The sequence below is a fragment of the Lampetra planeri genome, chromosome 1, assembly GCF_965212315.1.
Source record: "Lampetra planeri chromosome 1, kcLamPlan1.2.h2, whole genome shotgun sequence".
Classification (NCBI taxonomy): domain Eukaryota; kingdom Metazoa; phylum Chordata; class Hyperoartia; order Petromyzontiformes; family Petromyzontidae; genus Lampetra; species Lampetra planeri.
In genome coordinates this window covers 2,297,324-2,324,651 of record NC_136107.1, presented here as the reverse complement: position 1 = coordinate 2,324,651, position 27,328 = coordinate 2,297,324, and the positions used below count along the sequence as shown (strand labels likewise).

General features: G+C 49.9%; 1 protein-coding gene across 1 annotated transcript in view; it reads left to right on the top strand.

The window, feature by feature from the left end:
- Positions 1–26,286, top strand: part of LOC144726636 (zinc finger E-box-binding homeobox 2-like) — a 48,820-nt gene extending 22,534 nt beyond the window's left edge. Inside the window, exons 2-9 of the mRNA XM_078605417.1 lie at positions 13,592–13,876; positions 15,361–15,435; positions 18,503–18,667; positions 19,764–19,939; positions 20,588–20,693; positions 21,101–22,977; positions 23,655–23,847; positions 24,733–26,286. Of these exons, the coding sequence (XP_078461543.1) occupies positions 13,592–13,876; positions 15,361–15,435; positions 18,503–18,667; positions 19,764–19,939; positions 20,588–20,693; positions 21,101–22,977; positions 23,655–23,847; positions 24,733–25,277 (3,422 nt within the window). The 3' untranslated portion in view covers positions 25,278–26,286. The remainder of the gene's footprint in view (positions 1–13,591; positions 13,877–15,360; positions 15,436–18,502; positions 18,668–19,763; positions 19,940–20,587; positions 20,694–21,100; positions 22,978–23,654; positions 23,848–24,732) is intronic.
- Positions 26,287–27,328: the final 1,042 nt, after the last annotated feature.

Below are 27,328 nucleotides of genomic sequence, written 5' to 3'. Positions count from 1 at the left end.
TCTTTACGTGGTAGTTGCCATGCCATAATTTCTCATGGAACATTTTACAGACCCCCCCCTCACACACACACACTGCTTCCAACCAAGCCCCATCCTTTCAAAGAAAAATTGTGGAGCTCAGCGCCGGACAGCAACGAAGGCCTGGTAGTGGTAGTTACCATACAAATGTAAATCCTTTAAATGAAAAAAAAATGGAATGGAGAAGCAGCTGTTTACAGTACCTACGGGCGATGGGGGGGGGGGGAGTCCACACGATTTAGTTCCACCACTGGACAGCTGCTTCTAATCAGGCACCGCATTACTTTCAACACGGCTGTATGGGAGGCAAGGTCAGGAAACAGCTGGGATGGGATTCATCCCATGAGTGTATCGAGTTGGCAGGGCGGCGCGTAGGTGCTAATGTCCCGCGGACCCTCGACTTCTCGATCGCCTTCTGGTAACTGCGATCGTGGTTTCCGTGCATTAACAGCGCGCCGCGGTTTCCAGCTTGATCCGCGCTTGCCAATGCTAATTGATTCCTGACGGCGGTGGAGTCATTACATCGGCGTGCGCGTGCAGGGGAGCGCTCGCCGGAAGGATTTGTCAGGTCGACCACAGAGCTGTGTCGTAATGCAACAGCGGTAGCAGCCTTGAAGTCAAACAACAGTCGCAGCGAAAGAATATTGGATTGCGAAGCCGAACGAACGCAAGATATGTCGTCCTCCCTTTCGGATGCGTTTGCTGTTCATCTGCCCGTAATTTTTTTAGTAGTTTTTTCGGTAAAGTCACGTAGGTAAAAAATTAAATTAAAATTAATCATATAAAATAATACAAACCACGTCGTTTCGGAGGCAACACAAGTCTCCGTCATCAGGTGGGACCGTCACAGCCAGATTTGCTGTATCACTTGATACAGAGACTTGTGTTGCCTCCGAAACGTCGTAATTTTTATTATTTTATTTTATTAATTTTAATTAGATCTTTTTACCTACGTGACTTTACCGAAAAAACTAAGAGTATGCCTTTTAGTAGTTGTCTTAAATAAATGATTACTGTTAGGTAGGTGTAATGATAATAATTACGTAGTTAGTAAATTACTAAACAGACAATCTGCACATAAAACAGAACGGCATATTTTACACATCTCATCAGCCGCACGGCCATCTGGTAATGCACCATTTCCACAGCGTTGGTTCAATGCGAGCAAACTCTGGACCAGATTGTCTGCTTATTTATTTTGCCGCTTTATCGTCTCTACAACGACGGCGTCAACTGTTATTCCATCTTGATTTGAAGCTTTCGTGACTGCAGGAATCCATACTCTTTGGTTCTTTCGGTAAAGTCACGTGGTTAGAAATAGAATAAAATGAATCACGACGTTTCGAACGCAACACAAGCGCCCGTCTTCAGGTGAAAATCGCGACAGCCGCGATGTCTGCTGCGAAAGAACCAAAGAGAACGGTTATTCCATGTTAACGCCGTCGCGTTACACAAACTTCATGCTGCGGTATCATGGAAGACTTGGGAGCTACGTCAGGAGTCGCGGGAAGTGGACGTGCAGGGTTTGAAGTGGCTTGTTTTCCCTCCCCTGCTGTTCAATGCAGCTGTTCCTCACTTTCTCGTTGTGGAATTCCACCAGACGCCTGCACATGCCACAGTTGTACAAACATCTGAGGGGCGCGTGCGGCAGACCGCAGCTACCTTGGGCCCACACGGTCCTCACTGAGTCACGAGCGCATCCCGCGTACTTACGTGCGCGCGTGCGTAAGTACGCGAGCCGCGCGTGGGTGGTGATGCGGCCGAGCACTGGCTCACCGGGGCGTGAGACGCGCCGGAAAGATTTCTGAGAATCCACAGGATGTTTTTTCAGCTCGCAAACTTGCCACGGTAGTCACCCACACTCAGTTGCAAAACATATTGGCCACCACGTCTATGGCCAGGTTCCACTAAATAGTGACCCTCTCGTATTAATCTTTTCCTGCGTGTCAACATAAATTCTCGTACGTACCCACTGGAGATTAATGAACTCTGAACGCGGGATTCACACATGCTTGGCTGTTTTCATTTTCTGCTCGGTTTGAAAAAATACGGTGACAGCTTAGGGTGCAGCCTGGCGGAGAGCTTCGCTTGTGACCAACAGACACAGTGGCTTGTGATAACTCTGGACAAAATAAACAAGCGGACAATGCACCTCCTTCCTGTATCTGTCGTACACATCCCATCGGTACGCTCCATCACCCACGTGGCCTTCTGGAAGTTGGAAAATAATTCTGGGAGGTGTTGGTCGAGACGTAGGTAAACATGAAATTCGCTATCTTTTTGGACGCATGACAATAGCTTAACATAATGTTATCGTCATTTTGGGACTATTCTTTCGAAAATGAAGACCAATGAGCGCGTAATGTAATCAATGCAGTTTGCATTTCTTAAGATCAGTTTGAAATGTGTGAGCTTAGAATACATGCAATGCACTGTTTGCCAGACAAATCCTTTCCTTTACTCGCAATACATTTAGGCGTATGCAATACTTTCCCTCTTGATTTTGATTTATACAATCGAACAATTAAAAGTGAAGCCATCTCGAACTATTGACGTCAAAGATAAACGTCGGTCTGCCACGTGTTTTATATTTGTCAACGTTCCTTTGCGTTTTTTACGGAACGGATTAGTGTAACGTAAAACAAGGAGAATTATCCCTCCGCGCGATAAGGTGTTCCACAATTGTCAATAGAGAGCGCACACCACTCGGGCAACCGGGACGTCGCTGCCGCTCGCATCTCGCGAGCGTGCGCGCTCAAACACTCGCCTGCTCGCTACGCCGACGCGGATATAACAAAAAAAAACGCGTTCCGTTCAAAAGTTAATTTGCGGCGGGGAATCTGATGGGAAAATAATAAAATAGGTTTGGCAAGTGCAATGTGGAGAATTTTAAATGAAAAACCGCATGACACATGCTGCCACTCGTGTTTACCCCCAGTCATAAGCCTCACTGTCATCACTTCAGTATACAATAAGTTACATGGGGCGCTTGATGGCTCCTGCAGATATTACCGCTATCTCGCGCTTGGTGTGGAATGTCTGATGTCTGCGGCATTTTACGCACATCGCTTGTACGCAGTGACTCATGATTTGATAGGGCTCACACTGTTTGCCTTTTACCTGCGATCTCTCAACGTCAAACACAGGGTCTGCATCAGATAGTCGCTATTAATGTCAAGGTGTTCAGCGGAATCCTCATGCCACGTGCACGGCAGTGGTGAGCGCGGGCCTCCAGTAGCGTGTCGCACGGGGCTCATCGCAGGTCAATTCTACGCCACGCCCGTTCTTCATCCATCGGCGTGCCACGTGTGGTGGGGTCAACTGTGGGTACACGCTCCTCTCCCCCAAGACCCCTCCACTAGAGGGAGTCTCTTAGAGCTTCCTCTGCCAGCGGTGGCGTGAGCAGGGCTGCGCCTTAACCTATTTTTAACTCCACATCCAACAGTAACTGAAGCGTTCAGGCCTAATGAGTGACAACCTGTCACTAGCACGTCCACGATTGTAACCTAACTCCCACAGGCACTCATTGTATCGTCGAGGTTTGCAGTCGGCTCTCTCGTGAGAACGAGCGTCTCTGGTTATGATGTCTTCATAAGCGTCAGTAGTAAATAAACTCTCCGTTGTGCTTGATTTGAAAGGTGAAACGGGGCAGTTGTCAGTGTTGAAAATAATTTCGCTCTGCGTAAAAAAAACATGGCATCGTTGCCCACGTGTTCACGGACGTCAGTTCGGGGAGAATCATCGGTGGCAGCTCGCGACCGCAGATGAAAGTCCAACTTTGTGTGTCACCGTCGGATTCCCGGTGATTCAACCGTTGATAAGCTAAAGGGGGGCTGGACACAACTGGACGGGTCAGCAATTGTTGGCTTCTTGTTGTTGCTCATGCTAAAGAAGATTATTGTCTGCAAAATCTACATCAGCCCGATTCCTTTTGTGTATTTGAAATGCATAATCAGACGGTTTAAGTAATTGCATTTGAAATCATTGTAAACTTTTTAGCGATTCATTCAAATTCAGAGGTTGTTTTGTTTTTGCAGGGGAATCTCACTGAGTGTAAACTATTTTATTCTGGAAAATTTACCGCTGGTCGTTTGGATAATTTGTGAGTACCCTTTTGCGTGTGGAACGAAACCAGAGTATGTGGAGTAATCTGCCGCAGATCAGATGCTCAAATGCCACAGGAAGAGCTGAGCAAACCTACTTGCAAGTATTTTTTTATCGCTTAATATTTGTATTATCTTATTAATTCCCTTCTACGTGACTTTACCGACAAAACCAACAATATGAATCCCTGCAGTCACGAAAGCTTTAAATCAAAATTGTACTTGCAAGTACTTTCTCGCCTAACGGCGCTAATTATTAGCTATTACGGGTGGAAGTTTCGTCAACAAGATCACTTTCAGCGTGCCACACCAACCCCACCTTCCAAGTTTCTGGATTACCCGTGCGTGCCCCAACACATGGCCACTGTGAATCCATGTTTTTGGGGGTTTTCATTCAACCACGTTTCGGTCCAGCTCAATGTTTTTTTTTTCGCAGTGGTTTTAATCGGAAAGCTCCTGAGCGCGTTGTCTTGAATAATTATTTAATCGCACCCAAAAGATGCGAGCGCATCACTCCCGCCTTACGTTTACAAGACGCCAGGAGCAGTCTGTGCGCACGCAAGGGGGGCGGCAGGCCTGACAGCTGGCTGTGCACAGAGCAGGCGCCTGGGGAGAGGTGCACACAGAAGATTTATGTGTGGGGGGGGGGGGGAAACGTTTGTATGCTCGTGGCCACACTGCCGCACATCTGCCGGGGGATTTGCATATTAATTAACCTGCATTAACTCTAATTATGAAATGAATCGGAACTAAAGGTTTTCAGTGATTGCGTTCCAAAACGCGTTAGGTTGCGAACATTACGCGGGAGGCGACACGAGCGGTTTGTCTTTTGTGCGGGGCCGCCGTTGCCTTCGTTCGACTTCGCTCGTTTTGGCCGACCGAGTGCAAGCTCGTCGGACGGCGAGCTGCCCAACGCGTAGCAATCGCGACGCCCGGAATCTCCAACCCGCGCCGCAAAAGAACACACGCTGCAACGGACGCACGACGGCCCGCTGCAAAGAGGCTCGTAACGATATCGTGAGAACAACGTGCGTAACGGTCTTCATCACTCGGGGATTTTATTCCCCGCTCCCCCCGCTCTCAAAAGTGGGTGCAGGTTGCGCCTCCCCTAAAACAGATGGCGCCCCTCCAGGGCCCTTTTCTGTGCATGGGGGTCGCCGGATCACCCTAGGTTCACCTACGGCACAAGCCTGCAACGGGTGCTCGACCATAAATTGGCCATGCGGCGGCTTTCAGCGTACCCACTTTAAGGGCGTCACGTGTGCGGTGTAAATATCCGGGCGGCCGATGGACACGTCACGTCCCCTTGACCAGTGTCCCGAAAGTCGCTGTTTCAAAAATCCCGGTCGGAGGTCAGCGCTCCGCGAATCGCCACCTTTGGGCGATGCAATGAGCACCGCCTTGTGGGAAGTCAGCAGAGGTCGCCCGATTCCTCGACTCGCCCTCGCCATAGGAACGTGGAGTTTCTACTCGCTGCATTAGGGCCACCAGAAGAGTTGAGCGCCACCCACCTTGACTCTGACTTGGTGTTCTGTCCACTGCAGTAAAATGCATTGTATGGACCTCCAAAGTCTACAGTTTAATAATCGCATGAATACTTTACAGAGTTTAACACATTGGCTTTCACGACCAATGTGATTCCTAATAGATGTTTGGGTCAGATGAAGTTTGTGAACGGATTTATTACACGACCTGAACATCACATCATTGTTCTCTGATAGCAAAAAAACACAGTAACATCATAGAACAATACATTGTTATTGAATGTAGATTAAATCATTGTACATATTTTAACAATTTTTTGTATCGACAGCACTCGCATCTGTTGGACAATGCGACTTCCATATTAACCACCGTTACAGTTTCCTATCTATTTGGACGTCCCCCATTTATTACAGGTACGTTTGGTATTCGTAAGGCACGTTTTCGAACGTGCGACGGAGTGCATTGTGTGCAATAAGTAAAACGTGGGGAATCAGGAGATCTCTTTCGCTGAGAAACGATTTGTCCCAAGGGTTCACTAACCACTCAGAATGTAGCCTGGATGTGACGCTGCGTATTGACATCCACAAGAGATATACTTTCTTTTTTCTGTTTTTTTTTTGGTTTCCAATTTGTCTGCGCAGAGCCCGGCTCGTGAATTCCCTGCGCTCAGAGGCCAGGGAGCCCATATTCTGTGGACACTTTTCAGTGCTGCCGAAGGCCCCACCACCTGTTTATCAAGGCCTCCTGTCTCTCTCTCTCTTTGGTTTTCGTGTTTTTCTTTTTGGTCTCTCCCCCAAGTTGCTTCTCACTTATATCCCTCCGTTCTATATTTGGAGTTTGCCTGCCCATCGCTCTCTCTCTCTCTGGTCCCCGTGGTCACGTGGATTTTTCTCCGGGTCCTCCGGCTTTGCCCTCCACATTCAGAATGGACATCACGCGTTTTAAAGTATTTGGCTGCTATACATTTACACTTGATAAGCCACTTCATTGAGATATTATTTGTGTCCAGGTTACTTCTGAAATATAGCTATACAGCTCAGTGGGCCTTACCGAGTAAAATAAAAGTAGTAGCTTTAGTTTTTATATGCATGGCGCTCTGAGATCCATTGTTTAAGAGCACCTTATAGATAAAAATGATTAAAAAAAAATTTATTTAAAGCTTTCGTGACTGCAGGGATTCATATTCTTGGTTCTTTCGGTAAAGTCACGTAGAAGGGAAACAATAAAATAATAAAAATATAAAACAATAAAATTCTCACGACGTTTCGACTTTGCTTGTGTTGCAGTCGAAACGTCGTGAGAATGTTATTGTTTTATATTTTTATTATTTTATTGTTTCCCTTCTACGTGATTTTACCGTAAGAACCAAGAATACAAAATTATTAATAATAAAGAATTATTAAAATCTAAATATTTTGTTTCAAAATGTATTTTGACAGTAGATATCATGCTCATCAACATACATTTCTATCGCTACATCGGTAGATAAAAGTTTTTTTTTTCATCCCGATGATATTACAATCGTGATATCGGCACCGTGAGATTTCCGCTCGGGAACTCTGCAGCTGGCGGTGCACCACCCTGTGTGATCGAATAGCCGGAGAAGATGACGTCACAGAACTACTTGCTGAGGTCACTCCACTATCGACTGATCGATTGATTTTATTTGTCGATGCGGCGAGGAAGCGCTCACCCGCTAAGCTGTTTTTACAAGAATGACCCGCGCAGGACCTTGGCGAAAGAAAGAGGAAGTTACGGGAGTGGATAAATGATAACATTGCAGACTGAGTAGCACAACACATTGGAGGAAAACAACATTCAGGTCATGCACCGTTCAGGTAACACTGGTAGGTGACACACTCGGCCTCCGTGTGCAGCATAGAGACACAGTGTTTGAATGCCCCGTGAATTGTAGTTAATCGCAGTGTCAAGTCCAAGCATTTTTTTCTGTCAAGTCCCTGAATTGCAACGAGGCAAATAAAGTGAAAATCCAAATTTGAATGTGATGATTTTTTTTTTTGCATGCAGTCATCGGTGACCGGGGGTTGCGACGATCAACTCGCTAAATTCGAGAACCCCGGTTTTATTCCAGATGTGTGCCGAGCTCATGATCTCAGTGGTGGCGGCTCTCCGTGGTCTGACCCCGCAGCCAATCAGCCTCCTCCACAGTTTACACATTATTCTCCATACAGTACAATGCAACCGTACATTTAATGTTCACCATTTAGCAGACTATACGTGTTCGGTATTGATATTATAGTTATCATCTTCAATTCCAAATATGCTTTCACTGTGATGGTTATGGAAATGGTAAATTTCAGGTTACGAGTTTTGGGTTTTTCTATCACCTTTACTTCCGCAATAACGCACCGAGAAACGCAATTGTTTACACCAATCAAATATTCAGGCTGTTAACGCTAGCAGACAGTAGTGCTTTATATTAAAACATATAAATTACCCTCTGCGCGCCTTCGGCAAGACGAGCAGCCAAAACCTTACGAGCTCAGCAATAGCAAAAGGCTTATGAGTATCATCTTTCTGGTCCCCATCTCATTAGTGGTGGCTGTTGATTTTTTTTGTTTTTACTTCAAGTGACCAAAACTTCACGAAGCCTTCTGCAGGTTGAGTGGACGCCCTCTCCCACATGTGCCGTTGATTTGGCTCACACGAGGAAGGGATTAACCTGCTAAAGCCACCATTCCGCTGTTGTTCTAAGAGTTCAGTAACCCAGGAGGGTGCTGTCGAGATAAAACAGAGACGCTGCACCCATGCTGGTTTTTTTTTTGCACGTACACGGCGTGGGGGCTTCACACTCTTCGCTTTGGTGGCCATAAAAAGGGTATTAAAGCCACATGTCCTCGCACAGCAGGTAGGACACAGGAGGCACTATCTATTGTGTCATATCTTGTGGCTAATTACCGTGACCTCCTCCCCCCCCTCTCCTCGAGGGGGTTTTGATTCCTTGCTGCGACGGGCAGTGCGTCTGTTCCACACCCCCCCCACCTCTTCACCGGCACATGTGCAATGGCAGCCCCGTGTCATTTAACCAATCCAATTTAGCCCGTGTCAAAAAAAAAGTTCCATGGGGACAACCAACCCAGCCCCGTCCAATGGGGATGTCCGCGCGCTCCGATGGCTCTCGAGGAATAACGGCCACTGAGGTGCGGAGGGACGAGCCCCCCCCCCCCCTCTTGCTCCTGACAACCAATGGGGGAATGAGCTGTGGCCATGCTAATCCTGTCAAGCTCAGCCCCCATTCCATGTCTCCTGCTGGGACGGGCAGTTTTTCATCTCTCCCCCCCTCCGTGCCCCCGTGGCAGGTGAAAGGGACTCAGGTGGCATTCAAGGCGAGAGATGAAGTGGTGCGCTCTGCTACGGCCGCCACATGCATTTCTGCACCTGGGGCCTCTGGCAATAAAAAGCGGTGCGCGCACTCGGCTCCACACCAGGCGGTGTGCGCTGATAGCCGCGCGCAGTCGTCGTTCGCGCTGGTTTGTAATCGCACGCCACAGTTGAGCCTACGTTCGAATATCGCCGTTCTCTGTTCTTCGTCAAGTCCGCTTTGACCATGGCTGTAAACCTACAGAGAGGTATGTTTTACAGCTCGTTTTGTCGAAACCGTTGCGCTTGTGCGTGTGCCCCGCGTGCCATGCCGGCCTTCATAGGTGCTCGCTAACAGCACTTGTCCCAGGATGTAGGTGGGATCTTTGTCTTTTGTGTGTGCCTTAAATGCACGTTGGCGCTTTGCGGAGAATCAGGCTTGCCTTTATTCTTGTACACGTGGGATAAGAGTGGCAGGAGGCCTGGGAAATATCGATGCTCGGTTAAAGTGGTATCATTGTCGGGTTTTAAACTCTGTAAAAGTGAGAGCATTTCTGGGAAAGCTGACTGTGGTATTGGAGTGAGCTTCAGACGTGTCGTGGTGTTGGGGTGAGCTTGTGGTGTTGGTGCGACCTTGTGACATTGTCGTGGTGTTGGTGTGACCTTGTGACATTGTCGTGGTGTTGGGGTGAGCTTGTGGTGTTGGGGTGAACTTGTGATGTTGTTGTGGTGTTGGGGTGAGCTTGTGACATTATCGTGGTGTTGGGGCGAGCTTGTGATGTCGTGGTGTTGGGGTGAGCTTGTGTGACGTCTTGGTGTTGGGGTGAGCTTGTGTGATGTTGTGGTGTTGGGGTGAGCTTGTGTGATGTTGTGGTGTTGGGTGAGCTTGTGTGATGTTGTGGTGTTGGGGTGAGCTTGTGAAGTTATCATGATGTTGGGGTGAGCTTGTGATGTCGTGGTGTTGGGGTGAGCTTGTGTGATGTTGTGGTGTTGGGGTGAGCTTGTGTGACGTCGTGGTGTTGGGGTGAGCTTGTGTGATGTTGTGGTGTTGGGGTGAGCTTGTGAAGTTATCATGGTGTTGGGGTGAGCTTGTGTGATGTTGTGGTGTTGGGGTGAGCTTGTGAAGTTATCATGGTGTTGGGGTGAGCTTGTGATGTCGTGGTGTTGGGGTGAGATTGTGTGACGTCGTGGTGTTGGGGTGACCTTGTGACATTGTCGTGGTGTTGGGGTGCGCTTGTGTGACCTTGTCATGGTGTTGGGGTGAGCTTGTGGTGTTGGGGTGAGCTTGTGACGTGGTGTTGGGGTGAACTTGTGTGACGTCGTGGTGTTGGGGTGAGCTTGTGTGACATCGTGATGTTGGGGTGAGATTGTGTGACGTAGTGGTGTTGGGGTGAGCTTGTAACGTTGTGATGTTGGGGAGAGCTTGTGACGTTGTGATATTGGGGTGAGAATGTGACATCGTGATGTTGGGGTGAGCTTGTGTGACGTCGTGGTGTTGGGGAGAGCTTGTGGTGTTGGGGTGAGCTTGTGACGTTGTGATGTTGGGGTGAGAATGTGACATCGTGGTGTTGGGGTGAGCTTGTGTGACGTTGTCGTGGTGTTGGGGTGAACTTGTGTGACGCGGCGGGATGCTTAAGCGGAGGCCTGGACGTCCTGGCGTCTTGTGAGATCATGAATCACAGCTGGCTGCTCGGCTTGGCCCAGCATTCGCCTCTTCGTAATCCTCAACCTCAGCATGACTATTGTCACAGGAAACATGAAACAAAAAACTCGCAGTTGGTTTGTGTTTGGCGGGTGGGGGCGGCACGGACATTTCAAACCCAAGTGCGTTCTGCTCTGAAGCGTGTAAAACCGTGAGCACATGTGGCTGCGGTTTGCCTGATCACAAGACTTTGTCGCTCGCTCGCAGTGGATTATTGTCGTAATATCATTAGCGATACGTACGTACATATATATACAACTTAAATCCGCGTTGAAACATGGGTCTGCTGCTGGTGCTTATACTTGTAAAGAAAAAAAAACGCTAATGAATACAACAACTCTGCGATGATGTATTCCTGTTCAATGTTTGATGACGGACATGAAATTTTAATTTCCCACATGCATCGCCTTTCATACGTTGTGTCGGATGGCAAGAGTGCAGGTTTTTTTTTGTGCCGCTGTCATTTGCATTTTATTTTAAATACCTTCAATAATTAAACGGCAATAGAAATGGGGTTTGCAGGAGCATTGTTTATTCTGTAAAATTTGATTACAGAGTGAGCTCGCGTGTGTTAATTAAGGTGTGGGCTGATCCTCCCCGGCTGTGTTCGTCATGTGCTTATGACTGCGTCTTGTAACGGGGATGTTGCAGCCTTGCTCCATGACCCTGGGGCTGGAGACCCTGGGCAGAATGTTACGTTTAGAAATCTACATGCACGTAGATTATTCACATTATTTTGCTGCTAGAAATGTCCACATGACGATACGTCACTTCGTTGTGCTATCATTTGTGGCCAGGCCACTTCTGAAAAATAAGCTAATAGCTAAGTGGGTTTTAGCTGCTAAAATAAAAACAATTGTTTAAGTCATTTGTTTACCTTTCCTCTGCTTTGCACTCGTATCGTGTGTTTTTTTAATCATTTGTTGTTGTCACGTTCTGACCCGCCCCCTACTGGACACTCGTGAAAAAAAGAGCTTCATAGCTCATCGGATTTCTCTAGTCCAAATAAATATTCTGATAATGAGAACACCACGTGTGTGGCCCCCGGTATTCATTACCGACGGAGAAAGAAACGCAACAGGCCCGTTTTGGGGCTCTCCTTTGCGTGAGGCCCTGGGCAAAATGCCCCTTTTGCCCTCCCCATTTGGGCGGCCCTGTCAAGTGCTGTCACATCACCACCGCCTGTGTCAGGACTCACACGTGCCATTGTGGCCCACACAGGGGATGGAAAAAAATCACCCTAAGTGTGCCCAATCTCTTTGGATGTCGGAAACCGAGTGGGATTGAGCCTGTTATTTTTAATTAAAATATTTCACGTGGATAATCCCTTGAGATGGAACATCTCATTTGCAAGGTTGTCCAGGGTGTCAGTTGCCACATAGATATCGTACATGAATTGACACGTATACTGTACAAACGTTGAAAATCTACTGTGGTCAGTACTTGCACGGATGACCACTCGGGTTTTGCCAGGTATTGTGGGCTGAAGGTGACCAAAAGATGGCAACACTTTTGCCATTAACATAGATAAGAAAACCACCGTCAGAGAACGTCTGTGCACTTCTGTATTGCGACTGTGTTTGAGGTGAGTGTGGGAAACAGCTGGTGTGTGCATGTGTTGGCCAATTTGAGCATTGCATCGATTCAAGAGGCACGTAACCATCATTTCCTGCACCGGGAACGGATCCAGGCACTTTCTTTATCACGGCAGAGAAATAAAAACGCTCGTAGCTCAGGAAACACATTGCTCACCTACCTGGCTGAAAAAAAGATTAGAAAATTATCAGGGTGTTGTAAATTGTATAAAGTTAAATGGTGGAGTGATTTCCATGATCACATGAGCCATTGTGGCTCTGTTCATCTCTGTATACAGGAGGTCGTGGGTTCAATCCTGACCCTAACGCCTGTATATTTGGAGTTTGCATCTTCTTCCCATTGTCGCGTGAATTTTTCTCCAGGTCCTCCGGTTTTTCCCTCCACATTTAGAATCAACGTGCGTTTAGAGTATTTGTCTGCTATACATTTCCACATGATTAAGCCACTTCATTGAGTTGTCATTTATGGCCAGGTCGCTTCAGTGGCGCAAGCAAGTCTATCCATCGGGCGACAATTGTTGACTTCCCTAAAACGTGGGTTGAGCGTGCAATTAAAAAAAAAATGAAATCAGCACAAGCGGTGTTCACTCTTTGTGCGTGACAATTAATTTTCGTGAAATTTTCTTTCCAAATTTTTACACTGTTTAGGAAAAAAATATATATATTTAATTACCAATTGCTTAATGGTGGCAGGCAATCATCTGACCCATAGGTGGCAGCCATCTCGAGCCAGAGGACGAGAGGACTCTAGCCGCCACGCATATAAAGGATTTATAGTGAAAACATTTTTTTACGGGTAAATTTTTTAGTGATATTTTTCAGCAACGGTGAAAAATATGCGTACGGTCGTCAAATAAAGCGAACTTTTTTGGGATAAGAAAACCCAAACAAAACGTGGAACATGTAGCAATACTGTGCGTTGCTGTAACCATGAATGGTCAGCCAGTACGGCATGGAATTAGTCTTTGCCACATGCAGGAACACTTCCTCATAGGCATACAGATCCTCCGTAATGTAAAAGTTTATTCACAGACCTAAGTCATTAGTGGGAGGGAGGAAGAAAAAAAAAACTGGCCTTGGCAAAACACGTGGCGTCAGTCTCGCCCGGTCATCCTCGCTGCTAATGTGATGATGTTCGTGTCGGATGTGCTAGACCACACACTGGGAATAGAGGAGCGGGAGGGGGGAGAAAATAATAATAATAAAACAATGGATCTTTAGAACCGAGCCTGAACCAATGCCCACCACAGTTGCCCTCTTGGTTGTTTCCTTTGAGTCACACCCTCGAAGGTAAGATTGTAAAACTTTAAAGGCGGCGTCGGCGGCAAACGCTCTTGACGCGCCGCTCTGCTCGCTTACCGTTGCAGTGGTGAGCTACGCGAGCGCGGCAATGCGAGACTGTGACCCGGACGACGACGACGAGGGGGAGAGGCTGCAGATCATCGAGGAGGTGGACGAAGAAGAGGAGGAGGAGGAGAAAGACGAGGAGGAAGACGAAGAGGAGGAAGCGGCGGCGGCGGCGGCGGAGGAAGAGACGAACTTAGAGGGGACAGGCGGCAATCCCGGCGTGGACAAGACTGCCGAGCCGCTGGGCAGGCAGGACGGGATGGTGGCGGAGTGCGATGTCCCGGGCAGTGGGGCCACTCACCGTGGTAAGAGCGCACGTACTCATACTTTACACTTTTATAGCATTTGTCAGATAATCGTCACTGGTGTTGGCCGTGAGTGGGAATTTAACTCGGGTCGCCGGGTTCAAAGCGCAGCGCTAATCGCTGCACCACCGCTCCCCACTCGCACAGAGCCACAAACATAGAAGTGGTTTAAATTTCGATTTAAAGCTTTCGTGACTGCAGGGATTCATCTTCTTGGTTCTTTCGGTAAAGTCACGTAGAAGGGAAATAATAAAATAATAAAAATATAACATAATAAAACATAATAAAATACAATTGTATTTTATTTTATTATGTTTTATTAATAATAAAAATGAAACATAATAAAATACAAATAAATACAATTGTATTTTATTTTATTATGTTTTATTTTTATTATATTATTATTTCCCTTCTACGTGACTTTACCGAAAGAACCAAGAAGATAAATCCCGGCAGTCGCGAAAGCTTTAAATCGAAAATTTGTCGACTTAACAACAAAATCAAAATCCACAAAGTATATGTTCTGCTCCAGCGAGCATTGAGGCAGCTGTGATCGTCTCACGTGTACCGATTCATTGCCACTGGTGGGAATTTCATCTTCCTATGGCGGTGGGAGAATAAAGCGGTATTCGTTTAAACGACCCCGGGCGACATGATGGGCTGAATCAACTTCCCCCCCCCAAACGACGGTTTGAACTCGCAGCCTTCCGATTGCGAGCCACTCGCTCTACCCCTGGGCCACGTGGCCACACGTTATTTTGGATTGCGGCGAATTTCACCGGCGCACAACGTCGCGCCAAGTGAGAATTACGTTCAGCGGTTCGGGGTGGGCCAACCAGAGCCGGGCGTGCCACACTTGCCGGCAGCGGTATCGCAAGACAGCCGGCAGTGCCGTATTTTCCAACACAGGCGGTGGCATCTCCGTTAAGCTACGTATTCGCAGAGGTTTCACCCTTGATTTAAAAAAAGGGATTTTTTTTTTTTAAAGCAAACGCTGAGCCTAAATGACACTTGTCAACCAAGTTATATGGCTTAAGTGTCGCCAGCTAATTTGTTTCTGCTTGCCCCGTGTGAGCGCTTGTCTGTGCATCGCGACAAACTAGGGGCGGGGGGCGGGGGGGGGAGGGGGCTCTTGGGTGAATGCGAGAGAAAGAAACTTTCTGAAAAGTGGCTTAACATTCCGAAGACTTCCACTGTTTACTCGCAAGGAATTAATGAGAGCTAGCGGCAAAGTGAGAGGGTTGGAGTGAGAGGGAGGCGGGCAGCCCAATGCAATACGGCCAGGTATTATGCGCGACTGCGGGGCAAACGCTTGACACCCTCTCCTTCATTTAAAACTGTCGGAGCTCGGCCTTTCCTCTCAGCAGGTGTGAGCCAGCGGGGGCCTTTGCCGCACGAGAAACAAGCGCAATCACTTTGGCTCATGGAGTTCCACCACCATCCCCCCCCCCATCCTTTCTTCTCTTTCTCTGTCCGCGTTTCAGAGGAAATGGAAGATCACAGCGACGCCCCGGGCACCGAAGCCTCTCTCGGCTCTCAAGGACGTGTCGACGACCCAGGTATAGCGATCAAATTAAGTGTCCACTCATAGGTGCGTTAGCCGCCTGCCCCCTGCTCTGTAATTAACCCGTTGTTAAAGGTGCACCTCTTTCCCCGGCAGATTCACTCAAATGTCATTGTCATTCACACGCCCTGCGTTTCCCACGCCCACAGTTTGTTTAGAAAAACAATGATGGCCCAACGTGTTCCTAATGGTTAAAATCGGGAGAGAAAAAAAACTATCAAAAGGGAAAGAATGTAACCTTTGGAGAGACGATGCAATCGGCAAGACTTTTTAATGTTTATTTTCAAATGTATAATTCAGAGCATGAGTTATTTAAATTTGGTAATAAAATCTCACACGTGTTTCACCTTTGCACCGAACTCTTGCAAACATAAAACTTTGTTGTTTTCATAGCAGCGATTGATTCCATAGAACCCATGTCATTCTCAGTTCTAGAGCCTTGCCCCGTATCCATTGCAGTACAGCCAACACGATGGATGCGCTCTCACGAATAGCGTGTGTTCGATCGATCGATCGGTCAGTCACACGCTGTTAACACTCAGGCAAGAACTCACCGCGAGGAACGCTTCTCTATCAGAGTTGATATTTAGTTAAAACTAAACTATTTTTATTTTACCAGATAAGGCCCACTGAGCTAGGAAGCTCTTTTTCAGAAGTGACCTGGCCACAAAGTGGCTTATCACGTGGAAATGTATAGCAGCCAAATACTCTAAATGCACGTTGATTCTAAATTTGGGGGGAAAAACCGGATGACCCGGAGAAAGATCCACGAGACCACTCAAAATATACTCCAAATATACAGCAGCATCATCATCAGCAGCATCATCATCATCATCAGCAGCAGCAGTAGCATCATCAGCAGCAGCAGCAGCAGCATCATCATCATCAGCAGCAGCAGCATCATCAGCAGCAGCAGCAGCAGCATCATCATCATCATCATCAGCAGCAGCAGCAGCATCATCAGCAGCAGCAGCAGCAGCAGCATCAGCAGCAGCAGCAGCAGCATCATCATCAGCAGCAGCATCATTATCAGCAGCAGCAGCAGCATCATCAGCAGCAGCAGCAGCAGCAGGCGTCTGGGTTGGGATAGAACCCACGACCTTCTGTATACCAGGCGAGGGAGTTCACATCTCGCCACCGTGCTGGTGACATTAAGTTGGGGGGGGGGGGGTGTATAATTAGTGGCCACTGTTTTTAAGAATCGGACATCAACTCGGAGGCTGGCGTGTATTGTTCTACACACCATTGTAATGATCACCCCCCCCACCATCAGAACATGGAGTGTCCACCGCTAGCCCAAGGTGGCCAGTGAGGGTGAAGAGCGCTGTCAAGCGATATTTGAGCGTGCAGCGGATGCCTTCACTTAACTAAAAAGTAAACTTTGAATGTGAGGTCGCCGCAACTTTTTGATCGCTCTGTTCCCAAAAGCTCTCTACGCGGTGTGGAAGTCAAAGTGTCTTCCAACTCGTACATCTTCTTGGTAGTCGCGATTTCCGTTCCGATCGAAATTGGTCTCGTTGGTCAGCGGTGGAAATTCGACATTCTCATGGCAGAGGCCGTGCCAAATGGTGCAGTGCAATGTATGTGTGTATGTTGAACCTCTCTCGCGTCGTACGTAGCCAAACGCGGGAGTGCGCATTACGGTGGGCGAAAGTGAGCCGTGCATAAACTATTCGGCGGTGGCGTTAAGAGGCCTGGGATTCGCCGTATAACAAAGGTTGCGCGTTCAATATTTGTAGAGTTTAATGCATCGTGGACACCGAGCAGCGTTAATTAGTTATTAGCGTTGCATTATCATTAACGTGTTTTATGAGCCAGCAGTCATGGTTACTGCAGAGAGCCATGCTCTTGAGCTGTAGTTAAAAGCGTGTTATTGCCCAAACGTGTGTTTGTGTGATACGTTGGCGGAGGCAGTAGATAAAGCATCTGTGCGGACCGTTCAAAGGGGCTGATGCCTCGCCCCTTAAGACGACAAACCCACGCAGCAGCATAGCTGCCGACTCGCCGCATTAATAAAGTCCACGATCTTGATAGCATATGGTTAAAGAAATATTGACGGTATTTCACGAGGCACTTTTGTTCTTTGTTTAAAAAAATCATATGGGGCTTGATTTAAAAAAATAAAAACTATTTGCTCGTGTTTATCTTTGAAGGCCAGCTGGCGAACATGCCCCTGTGAAGAAAAGCGTAGAAAAATAAACGTTGTTAGGAAAATCTTGACGCGTCCCAATTTCTGCCATCGTCCATGCGCGGTGAGATTGGCCGCGAGTGGTTTTGTTCACGGTCGTGCGTGTTCGCCTGTGGGAAATAACCGCAATCAACGTGGCCCATTTGCACTCGGAGCATTAGTAATGTTGCGTTTGGGAATTCAATGTGACGCCAAGCATCGGGGAGGCCGTCTTTAGAAATAACTGTGAGATGAGAGGAGCATTTATTGCTACGGTGACGAGATAAACTTAAAAACGTAAATTGTTTATGTTCACCAGGTAAAGCCCACTGAGCTATTGGCTCTTTTTTAGAGATAAACTTGTTGCTTGTTGCTTGCCCAGAGATGTTTATCTCGTAATGTGCATCAATCTGTCGGGGACATGGGTTGTTGATTTCATAGGTCGGCTTTCACGACCAATATTGTGATTGACAATCAAGTTACTTTTGGGTCGGATCATCGCGTAAGCGTAGTGTCACTCTTCATCTCGACCCTCCCCCACTCGACAGAGACGTGAACAGCATTTTACAAAACGTGATTAATTTTTTGGTTATATTTAAATAGGAGCCCAGTCCAGAGCACAAACCGCGGCATTGCCAGGGAGTACAGAAACTCCGCGGACAAAAGTCGCAAACACGGTGCCACAGTGCACCTGAGTTAAAAAAAAAAGTAAGCAAATATCTTATTTCGGCGAAGAAAATGAAGAACCCCGCTTGCCTTCGAATTCGGAAAACCTTCTCAACGCGGTAACGTTCGACCACTGCCACGCTTCGCGCGTGCCCACGTGCTGCTCGGGGCGTGCGACGACTCTCGGTGGCGGAACCTTGACGCTCGCAATCCCCCCCTCCGTCGGCAGACGCGCAGGAGGGGCTCGCGGCCGCTGACGGCGGCGAGGGGCCCGGCGAAGACGGCCTCGCCGAGTTCCTGCGGCGCCGCGACACCGCCGTCATCTTCCCCGAGGACCCCGACGAGGGCCCAGGGCACCGGGCCTCACCCGAGAGCCTCCTCCGCAGGCACAACGGTGAGCGGACGCACACGCCCTTCGATGCCGCCGCCACCTGCTGCTGCTGCAGCTGCAGCTGCTGCTGTTTGCCATTGCTGGTGCTCGCTTGCTGTTGCTACTACTGGCGGTGTAACAGCCGATGTCACTGTGCTAAAGCGCTCGTAAGGTGACGAGCTCAAATTGTGGTTCTGGGTTGAATCGGTCATCATCATAGTCGCTCCAGGGTTGATACAATTAGCACCACTTTGTGGATTGTCAGGAGTCGTTTTTTTTTATTTCTATAAACTGGCCCCGTCATAGGAACATGGCATTTCTACAAATGGGCAGATGTTCCCCAGTGGCGATGAGCACTGCTGTATGCTCAATTCGGGCATCGAGTTATTTTGATTTGAATTGAATGTCTTTTAATGATCAGCTGTGATGTGCGTGCGCAGTAAGAAGCGCTGCTCCGCTCGGTGACGGCAGCGTGTGTCTAAAGTTGCGTCACAATAAAGACTTATTGCCGGCTTTCATAACGCGGCTTTTATTGGACCACATTAAAATTAAAAACTCAAAAGCCCCTTCTGAAAACCAGATGACAGTAGAATGATTTCAGAAATGCTAACTTCATTCTGTTGAACATTACATGAACACCGAATGCCCGCTGATACATTCCTTGGTGCGTCTTCAGGGGTTGGAGCTGGAATGCATAATGCAAAAATTCAGCATCGTTTATGCCGAGGGCAGTACAAGCACAAGCAATTTCGCGGAGTGTTAATGGGCAATAACAACGTCAACTGTATACACAATGGAGATACAGTGATTCACCTCCCCGGTGAATCGTTACAATTCAGGGTCGGAATTTGATTCGAGAACAATCATTATCTTCTCATTATTAACAATGCGCTGAACGTAGCGGCCACCAGTGTCTGGAAGGATCACGTAACCCTTTGAACCTGCAACATACACGAATCTATACATATCAGTTGCTACGCGCGCAATTCGTCAACGGGAATGCCGATCTTTCCGACTCGATAGCAGTCCGTTAAATCGGTCGGATCACATCTCGGCTGCGCGGGGCGTGACGGGAGGGGCACCTCTAGACGCGATCCCTCATCCTGTGCCTCCCCGCTAGGCGCGAGGACGCCCGGCGCATTTGCCGCGCTGCTGGCGTGCCCGCACTGCGACCGCGGCTACAAACGGCTGAGCTCGCTCCGGGAGCACATCCGCTACCGGCACGAGAGGGCCGCGGGCGACGGTGGCGTCGTGGATCTCCACAAAGCACCGCCTCCTCCTCCCCAGGCGGGCGAGGTAACTGACCACGTTTGCCGGCATCGTCGCACGTGGGCAATTTACAGCGGCGGCTCGGTCGTCTGAATGCGTCCGTCTGAATGTGTCTGTCTGAAAGCGTCAGTCTGAATGCATCTGTCTGAATACGTCCGTCTGAATGCGTCCGTCTGAATGTGTCCGTCTGAATGCGTCCGTCTGAATGTGTCCGTCTGAATACGTCTGTCTGAATGCGTCCGTCTGAATGTGTCCGTCTGAATGTGTCCGTCTGAATGTGTCTGTCTGAATGCGTCCGTCTGAATGTGTCCGTCTGAATGTGTCCGTCTGAATTCGTCTGTCTGAATGCGTCCGTCTGAATGCGTCCGTCTGAATGCGTCCGTCTGAATGCGTCCGTCTGAATGCGTCCGTCTGAATGCGTCCGTCTGAATGCGTCCGTCTGAATGCGTCCGTCTGAATACGTCTGTCTGAATGCGTCCGTTTGAATGTGTGCGGGGGAAAAGAAGTTTGAACCGCGTTGCGCCGTCGCATTGCGTCGTCGAGCTGCTTGCGGAGTCGCGCTTACTTGCCCCTACCGAACATCTGTGCTAAAGAGCTTTACAGCTCATCCGATTCCTCCAGGAAATACAAAATATTCTGATTCTCACTTCGCACCTCTGTTCCGTCTTTGCGCAGCAGGGTCAGCCTCCCGCTGCCGGGAGCCGCAAGTTTAAGTGCACAGAGTGTGGGAAAGCCTTCAAGTACAAGCACCACCTCAAGGAACACTTCCGCATCCACAGCGGTGAGTGTGATGGAACACCGTAACGTTTGGCAGAACGCACCCACTGATTTCATTCCTGCGCATATGTCTACAGCGCAGGCTGCATTCGCTGCACTACATGGCACTTTGGATGATGCGTACATATTTTTTGGTTTAACACGGCGACCTTCGCGACCAATATGATCCACAATTCTGGCTGTCCACCTGATGATGCTGGTTGTAATTACTGGCGAAACGTCGTACTTGAATTGTAAATGTCGTAGGTTTACTCTCCAGCACACCGGCGTGCTAAGCTAGTAATGAATCTCCATGTTTTGTTCGCGTCAGCAAACTTAACGAATTGGCTGTGTCGGGTTTAACGACACATTTATATTTACGCGATGTAACCCGGAAACCTCTACCATCGATATATTTGTTTGTAATTGCAGGGGAGAAGCCATACGAGTGCCCAAATTGCAAGAAGCGCTTCTCTCACTCGGGCTCGTACAGCTCGCACATCAGCAGCAAGAAGTGCGTCGGCTCCGTCCCGGTGAACGGCAGGGCGCGGGCGGCCGCGGCGCCGTGCCGGGCTCCCTCGCCGCCGCGCTCCCCCGTCGTCGGCATCGCCGCCGCCGCCGCCAGCCCCCCCTCGGCAGAGTGCCCCACAGCCCACCTGCGGGTCAAGGAAGAGCCGGCGGAATTCGCGGGCGGCGACTACGAGGGCACCGTCGTCGTGGCGTCGCGCGGACTCTCCGGCCTCGCTCCCTTCCTGAACGGCTACGCATCGACGGGGGGCGTCGCCGCGGCCGCTCACGCGCTCGCCGCGGCCCGGCGGTGGGACCGCGAGTTCGGTCTCGGCGGTCAGCGCGGCGCGGCGGGGCCGGCGAGCGACGGCCATCCGGCGCACGGCCCGGGGAAGAGGAACGGCGGCGCGGACGGCTTCCATTGCCAGGCGAAGGCATCTCCAGTTGCCGGTGCCTTGATGGCTGACGCCGTCAAGAGGGAAGCGACCACCGCCACGTCTCCCAAATCCACCCAGAGCTCAAGTCACGATGGCAACGAGGACGACTGTGGCGCGCGTTCCGAGAAAAAGTTCGACGCCGACGAGGAGGACTTCCTGCGGAGCATTGGGCTGGAGGCCACGCGGCGTCCGTCCGTCAAGATAAAGACGGAAGAGCCGGATCTGGACGAGCGTTCTTCCCACGTGGAAGGGGCGGCTCACCACGCCTGCCAGTATTGCAACGAACCATTTCCAAGTCCAATACCTCTGCACCAACACGAGCGCTATCTCTGCAAGATGAACGACGAGATCAAGGCGGTGCTTCAACCGTCAGCGCCGCAACCTTCGTCTCCGGCTCAACCAAAGAAGTTGAAATTGTCGGCTGGAAAGGGGTTAAAAGGGAGCCGCGCAACGGCGCTCGGAGACCAATTGGCTTTCCTGAAGTCGTATTGCTTTGCCAGAAATGTTGAGCCAAGTCCCGAGGAGTTGATTAAGATATCGTTGGCCATGAGCCTCCCCAGAGACGTTCTCTCCAAGTGGCTGGATAAGAAATCCAACGCAGCGGGCAGAGTGCAAGAGCACTGTGCGTCCAGCTCGCCCTCCTACAAGCTCGCCCTGTCACCGGTGAGCCGCGGCTGTTCTCCGGCTGGGCAGGTCGGCTACGGCAGGGAGGGAAGTCCGGTGCAGCACCCACTGGGCTCGCCGATGGGTGCCCGGTCCGACTCGCCTAGAGGCAGAGGCGCCCTGCACGGCCCCGGAGCAGGTCACGCGAAGAACGGGCAGCCCAACGGCGTGGCGAACGGCCTTCACCACGGTCAAGAACAGGCCCAGCCGCTCGACTTGTCGGTGCCAAAGTTGAGCAAAGTGAGGCTTAGAGAGACAGGCTTCGCTAATTTCCATAATTCGAGCGGTGTTAATTGCAAAGAGGAGCCGTTAAACTTAACTTACATGAAGAGATCCTCAGCTCTGAAAAGCGTCAAAAGAAAATCGAACGCCAAGCTCGACTCGAGTGCTTCTTACATGACCAATGGCTCATCGAACAACAGTGTTGACCATTTACACGAGAACAAACCAATAATTAACATGGTCACTTCCAGCTACGGCAACGGCCCCGTGTTCACGGCCTTTCCGCCGCTCAACACCTTTTCGTCGCCGCCCGGTCTGATTCCGGCCCTCCACATGGGTTACCCCGGCCTGAGGCCCTACATGGGCCTGGACCAAGCAGCCTTGCTGTCCCACATGTCACCGTACAGAGGCCTTGCGGACGCGGCTGCTCTCGCCGACTTCCACGACAAGAGGGGCCTTCAGATGCGCCACTTTGCACACGTAAGAGCAACGGCTTCGAGATTGCGCTGTTGGACTAACACGGAAGCATGTGCACACACGCACAGGTGGTGCCATTGGTTTACAATTCACGTGTTGAACCTTGTTCATTGTGCGGAGAGATAGATGTATGAATGTTTCGTTGCTTATATCCTTCGTATTATGTAATTTTGCGTCGAACTCGGATCCACATATTAAAGAGAGGGTCCCTGCAGATAAAATGTTGATGCAAGCGAGTCTGCCTCGGCTGATGAGACACTGTATGTCGAATATCGATTCCAGAATTTGCTTGTTCTGAATCAACGCTGCTGACATTGTGCACATCCATAAGGATGTAGCTGAGTGGGTGTAGCTGGGTGAGTGAGTAGCTGAGTGAGTGGATAGCTGAGTGGTTGGATGAGTGGGTGGGTAGTTGAGTAGGTGGGTAGCTGAGTGAGTGGGTCGCTGAGTGGGTTGCTGAGTGGGTAGCTGAACGGTTGGCTAAGTGGGTAGCTGAACGGTTGGATGAGTGGGTGGGTAGCTGAGCGGGTGGGTCGCTGAGCGGGTCGCTGAGTGGGTTGCTGAGTGGGTGGCTGAGTGGGTGGCTGAGCGGGTGGCCGAGTGGGTCGCTGAGAGACAAATACGCAAAGGAGAGGAATTCCGTCGGTTAACCTCGGCTCACCGGCGATCGCGCTCCACAGGGAGAGTCTCCTGAGCGGGGAGAGGGAAGCCCCGTGGGCTCGGACGAGGTGACGGACTCCGACTCGGGAGTGCCGACGCGCAAGCGGCAGAGGAGGGGGGAGTGCGTGCCCGGGGGCTCGTTCGCCTGTGACCTGTGCGACAAAACCTTCCACAAGAGCAGCTCGTTGCTGCGCCACAAGTACGAGCACACAGGTACGCGTTGCGTCCCCGCGCGCTTGTGCTCGCGAGCGGCGGGTTTCGTCCGTCGCGCGCTCTCGCACGACTTCTCCGGAGGTGCGGGCAGATGATTGATTATAATCGGGTGACGCACGACCGTCGTCGCTTGTTTTCCTTGCTTAATTTTTGAACGAAATGGAAGAATGAATGGCATGACGGACACGCCGTATAATAAACCGGCGTCGCCCAGAAACACGATTCTGTGCGCGGTTGGGCGTGCGTGCGTGCGTGTGCCCGCTCGCTTGGGTATTTTTGGTTTCTGGGTGTCGCTGCCTCGTAATGTCAACACGCTGCTCACCCACCAGCATGAGAGAAACACTCCCGTGCAACAAAGCCGGAGTGCAATTAGCAGCACAGCTGGTGTTTATTTGTAAAACCGATTTCATGTTGGGGCTTATAATGTCGGCGATGAAGAGTATCCCCAGTGGGCACCGCTGTATTTACCACCCTGGTTTCATACCGTTAGCCACGTGCAATGAATCTCGCAGCCTCCCCAGCCTCGCTGATGTTTTCTTTTACAACAACAAAAAACCCGCTTAACTCTTATTTTCACCAGGTAAGGCCCACTGAGCTACGTAGCTCTTTTTCAGAATCGACCTAGCGATCACAAATTGTAGCCCAATTAAGTGGCTTTTCACGTGGAAATTTATAGCAGCCAAATACTCTAAATGCATGTTTATAAATGTGGGGGGGGGGGGGGGAACCAAACACGCCTGGAGGATAAATCCACGCCACCATGGGGAGAGAGAACACGCAAACTCCAAATATACATCGGGCTATCAGTGCCGGGATCGAACCCGTGACCACCTGCATGCCGGGCGAGGGTGATAACATTGCGCCGCCGTTCCCTGTCCGTCGCAGGCAAGCGTCCCCACCAGTGCGACGTGTGCAACAAGGCGTTCAAGCACAAGCACCACCTCATCGAGCACTCGCGGCTGCACTCGGGCGAGAAGCCGTACCGCTGCGACCGCTGCGGCAAGCGCTTCTCGCACTCGGGCTCCTACTCGCAGCACATGAACCACCGCTACTCGTACTGCCGGCGCGGAGACCCCGGGGAGCCGGGCGCGCCGGGGGGGCGGCAAGGCTTGTCGGGAGCGGATTTGGGGGCGCTGGGAGCGGAGCTCGGGGCGACGGAGTCGCAGGAAAGCGCCGAAGAGCTCAACGAGGGCGAGGACGGATTCGGGGCGGAGGGTTGTGCCGTCGCAGAGGACCGGAATGACGAGGCAGAGTCGGAGGATGCGCGCGGCGCGGGGGCTGTGGGAAACGAAGAGAGAGATCCCGCCGTTGAGTTGAACGGTGCTGACGGAGATGATACTGTGATGGAGGCTCCGCCGGGTGAAGACCAAGAAACAAAATCCGGATCTGATGGGGCAAATGACAATGATGCTTTGACTTGTGATGACTAACTGGTCTGCCTCTGACTTTCTGAGAACAAATGTGTTGTGTTGCAACTAGACCACTGCCGTGCCTGAAGTATGTTTTCTGGACACAGAATGTGTAAATTATGTAGGAACGGTTTTTTTGAACAAAGGTATTTCTGGACTAACTCAAATGCTGTTGGAATGAGTGGGTACTACAGGCTAGGTGTTTTTCGTATTAAAATGATTGTAAAGAGGTGGAAGACGGAGTTAGAAAATGGGCATGTTAAATGTGGATAGATAATGCTATGATTAGGAACATCTGTAGTTGGGAGATACAAGAACGATCTGGAAAAAGCCTTTTATATGCATACTTAAAAAAATAATAAGTTTTCTACCAGTGCCATCTTTTACAAAAGCAGTGTTACTCAATGTTTAAAATGTTAAAGCTTTGTTTTTGTTAGTCTCGGAAAGATAAAAGTATTCTGCTAAACATTCACACAGTATTATTTGACATAGCATGCAGCTTGTGTAGTTTACACTGTTTGTGCAATTCCTCCTCGGTTCTTGTTGTTGTTGTTGTCGTCGTCACGGTATTATCATCGTCACCCTAGAGGTGCTCCCACGTGCACCGTCGTCTCTCTTAAGCTGTGGTGACCGTTAATTTATGTTTCGTTGTTTTCATGTTTGTTTTTTTTTACACGTTGCCATCTCTGTAATTTATTCATTCCGTTTTAGATGCAAGTAGAATGATGATGTTGTTGTTGTTGTTGTTTCTAATTGCCAGCCAGAACATGATTCAGTATTAATACTCTTTGAGCAAGATATTTGTAACATTTTCACAAATCGTTCAGACCACTGGTCTGCGTTGTACTGCGCGTACTATTTTTGCAGTGCATTTCAGCGTTCTCTTTCGAAGTTGCTGTTTGACAAACGTCAGTATTTTTCCTGGATGTACAACCCCGTTTTTAACGAGCTTCCATTTGAATACATTTTGTTTACCGATGCAGCCAAGGCTGCCAACACTTGAATTTGTACATTAAAACTCAGAAATAAATCTCAGCGTCTTTATCGTAATGATCGCATTGCTCTGCAATGCGGGCCAGGGGGGGGGGGGCATCACCCTGCCCCCTCTCCCCCCTTCTGCCCGCCACCCCCCCCTCCCTCCCTCCCTGCCACCCCCCCCCCCTGTTTCAGACCCATTGTGCTGCCCCAGTGAGTGGTCCTGGGCCTTGTCCCCTGCTTTGTCTCGAGCTGCTCGGCTGCACAAATCCAAAGCGACGTGTCCACGAGCCGAGTCGCGTGTTCCCACACGGTGGTGCCGGGCGCAGGTACATCTCGACGCGACAGGGGGCCACGGGGGGTGGGTGGTGTCGGTGTGCACCTCCCGCATGCGCGATCCTCTCTTAGGACAAGAAACGCACACTTCCATTGCTTGCGTATAACCAGAGTTCGAAATTAACGTTCTCCCATTAAGTAAACAGAAGCGTGTGTGTTGTCCTCCCCCCGCACCTCCGATTGTAGCACGGTCTGCTACGTGCGGTGCGAAAGAGGCTCAACACACATCACGAGCGAATGCATTTTTTATTCAAATGCGAAATAAAAAAAAAACCCATTTCATGGGTGTATTTTAAGTGAAATAAAATTCCAAATATAGCGGTGGTGGCGATGGCGACTTCGCAGGACAGAAGAGCAATTGGGCGAGAGAGTTCAGTCGGTGGCGAGGCCGTGACGAACGGGCGAGAGGGCCACAGGAAAGAGAAGCTCGCGATCAAACACACCCCACGTGCAGCCACCATCGCAAGACGTGATTTAAGGGCCGCGTGGTGTCGCCCTTTTTTCTTCTTCTTTTGCGCCATTGCGTCCGCGGTCACTCAACCGGGCCCCTTTCACGCAAGCGCCGTTGGACTTTCCTCACGCACTGCCGATGCGAAGGAATCGCAGGCAATTCCTGTCAAAAGGCGCGACTTTTTTATATTTAAGCTGGCGAAAGGCCATCACTCACATCGGGGGGGGGGGGGGGGACCAACAGTGTCCCTTCGGTGGGCAAGTGGGTGAATGAGAGGCTGTGAATGGGAACAAAGGAATGAATAAGCGAG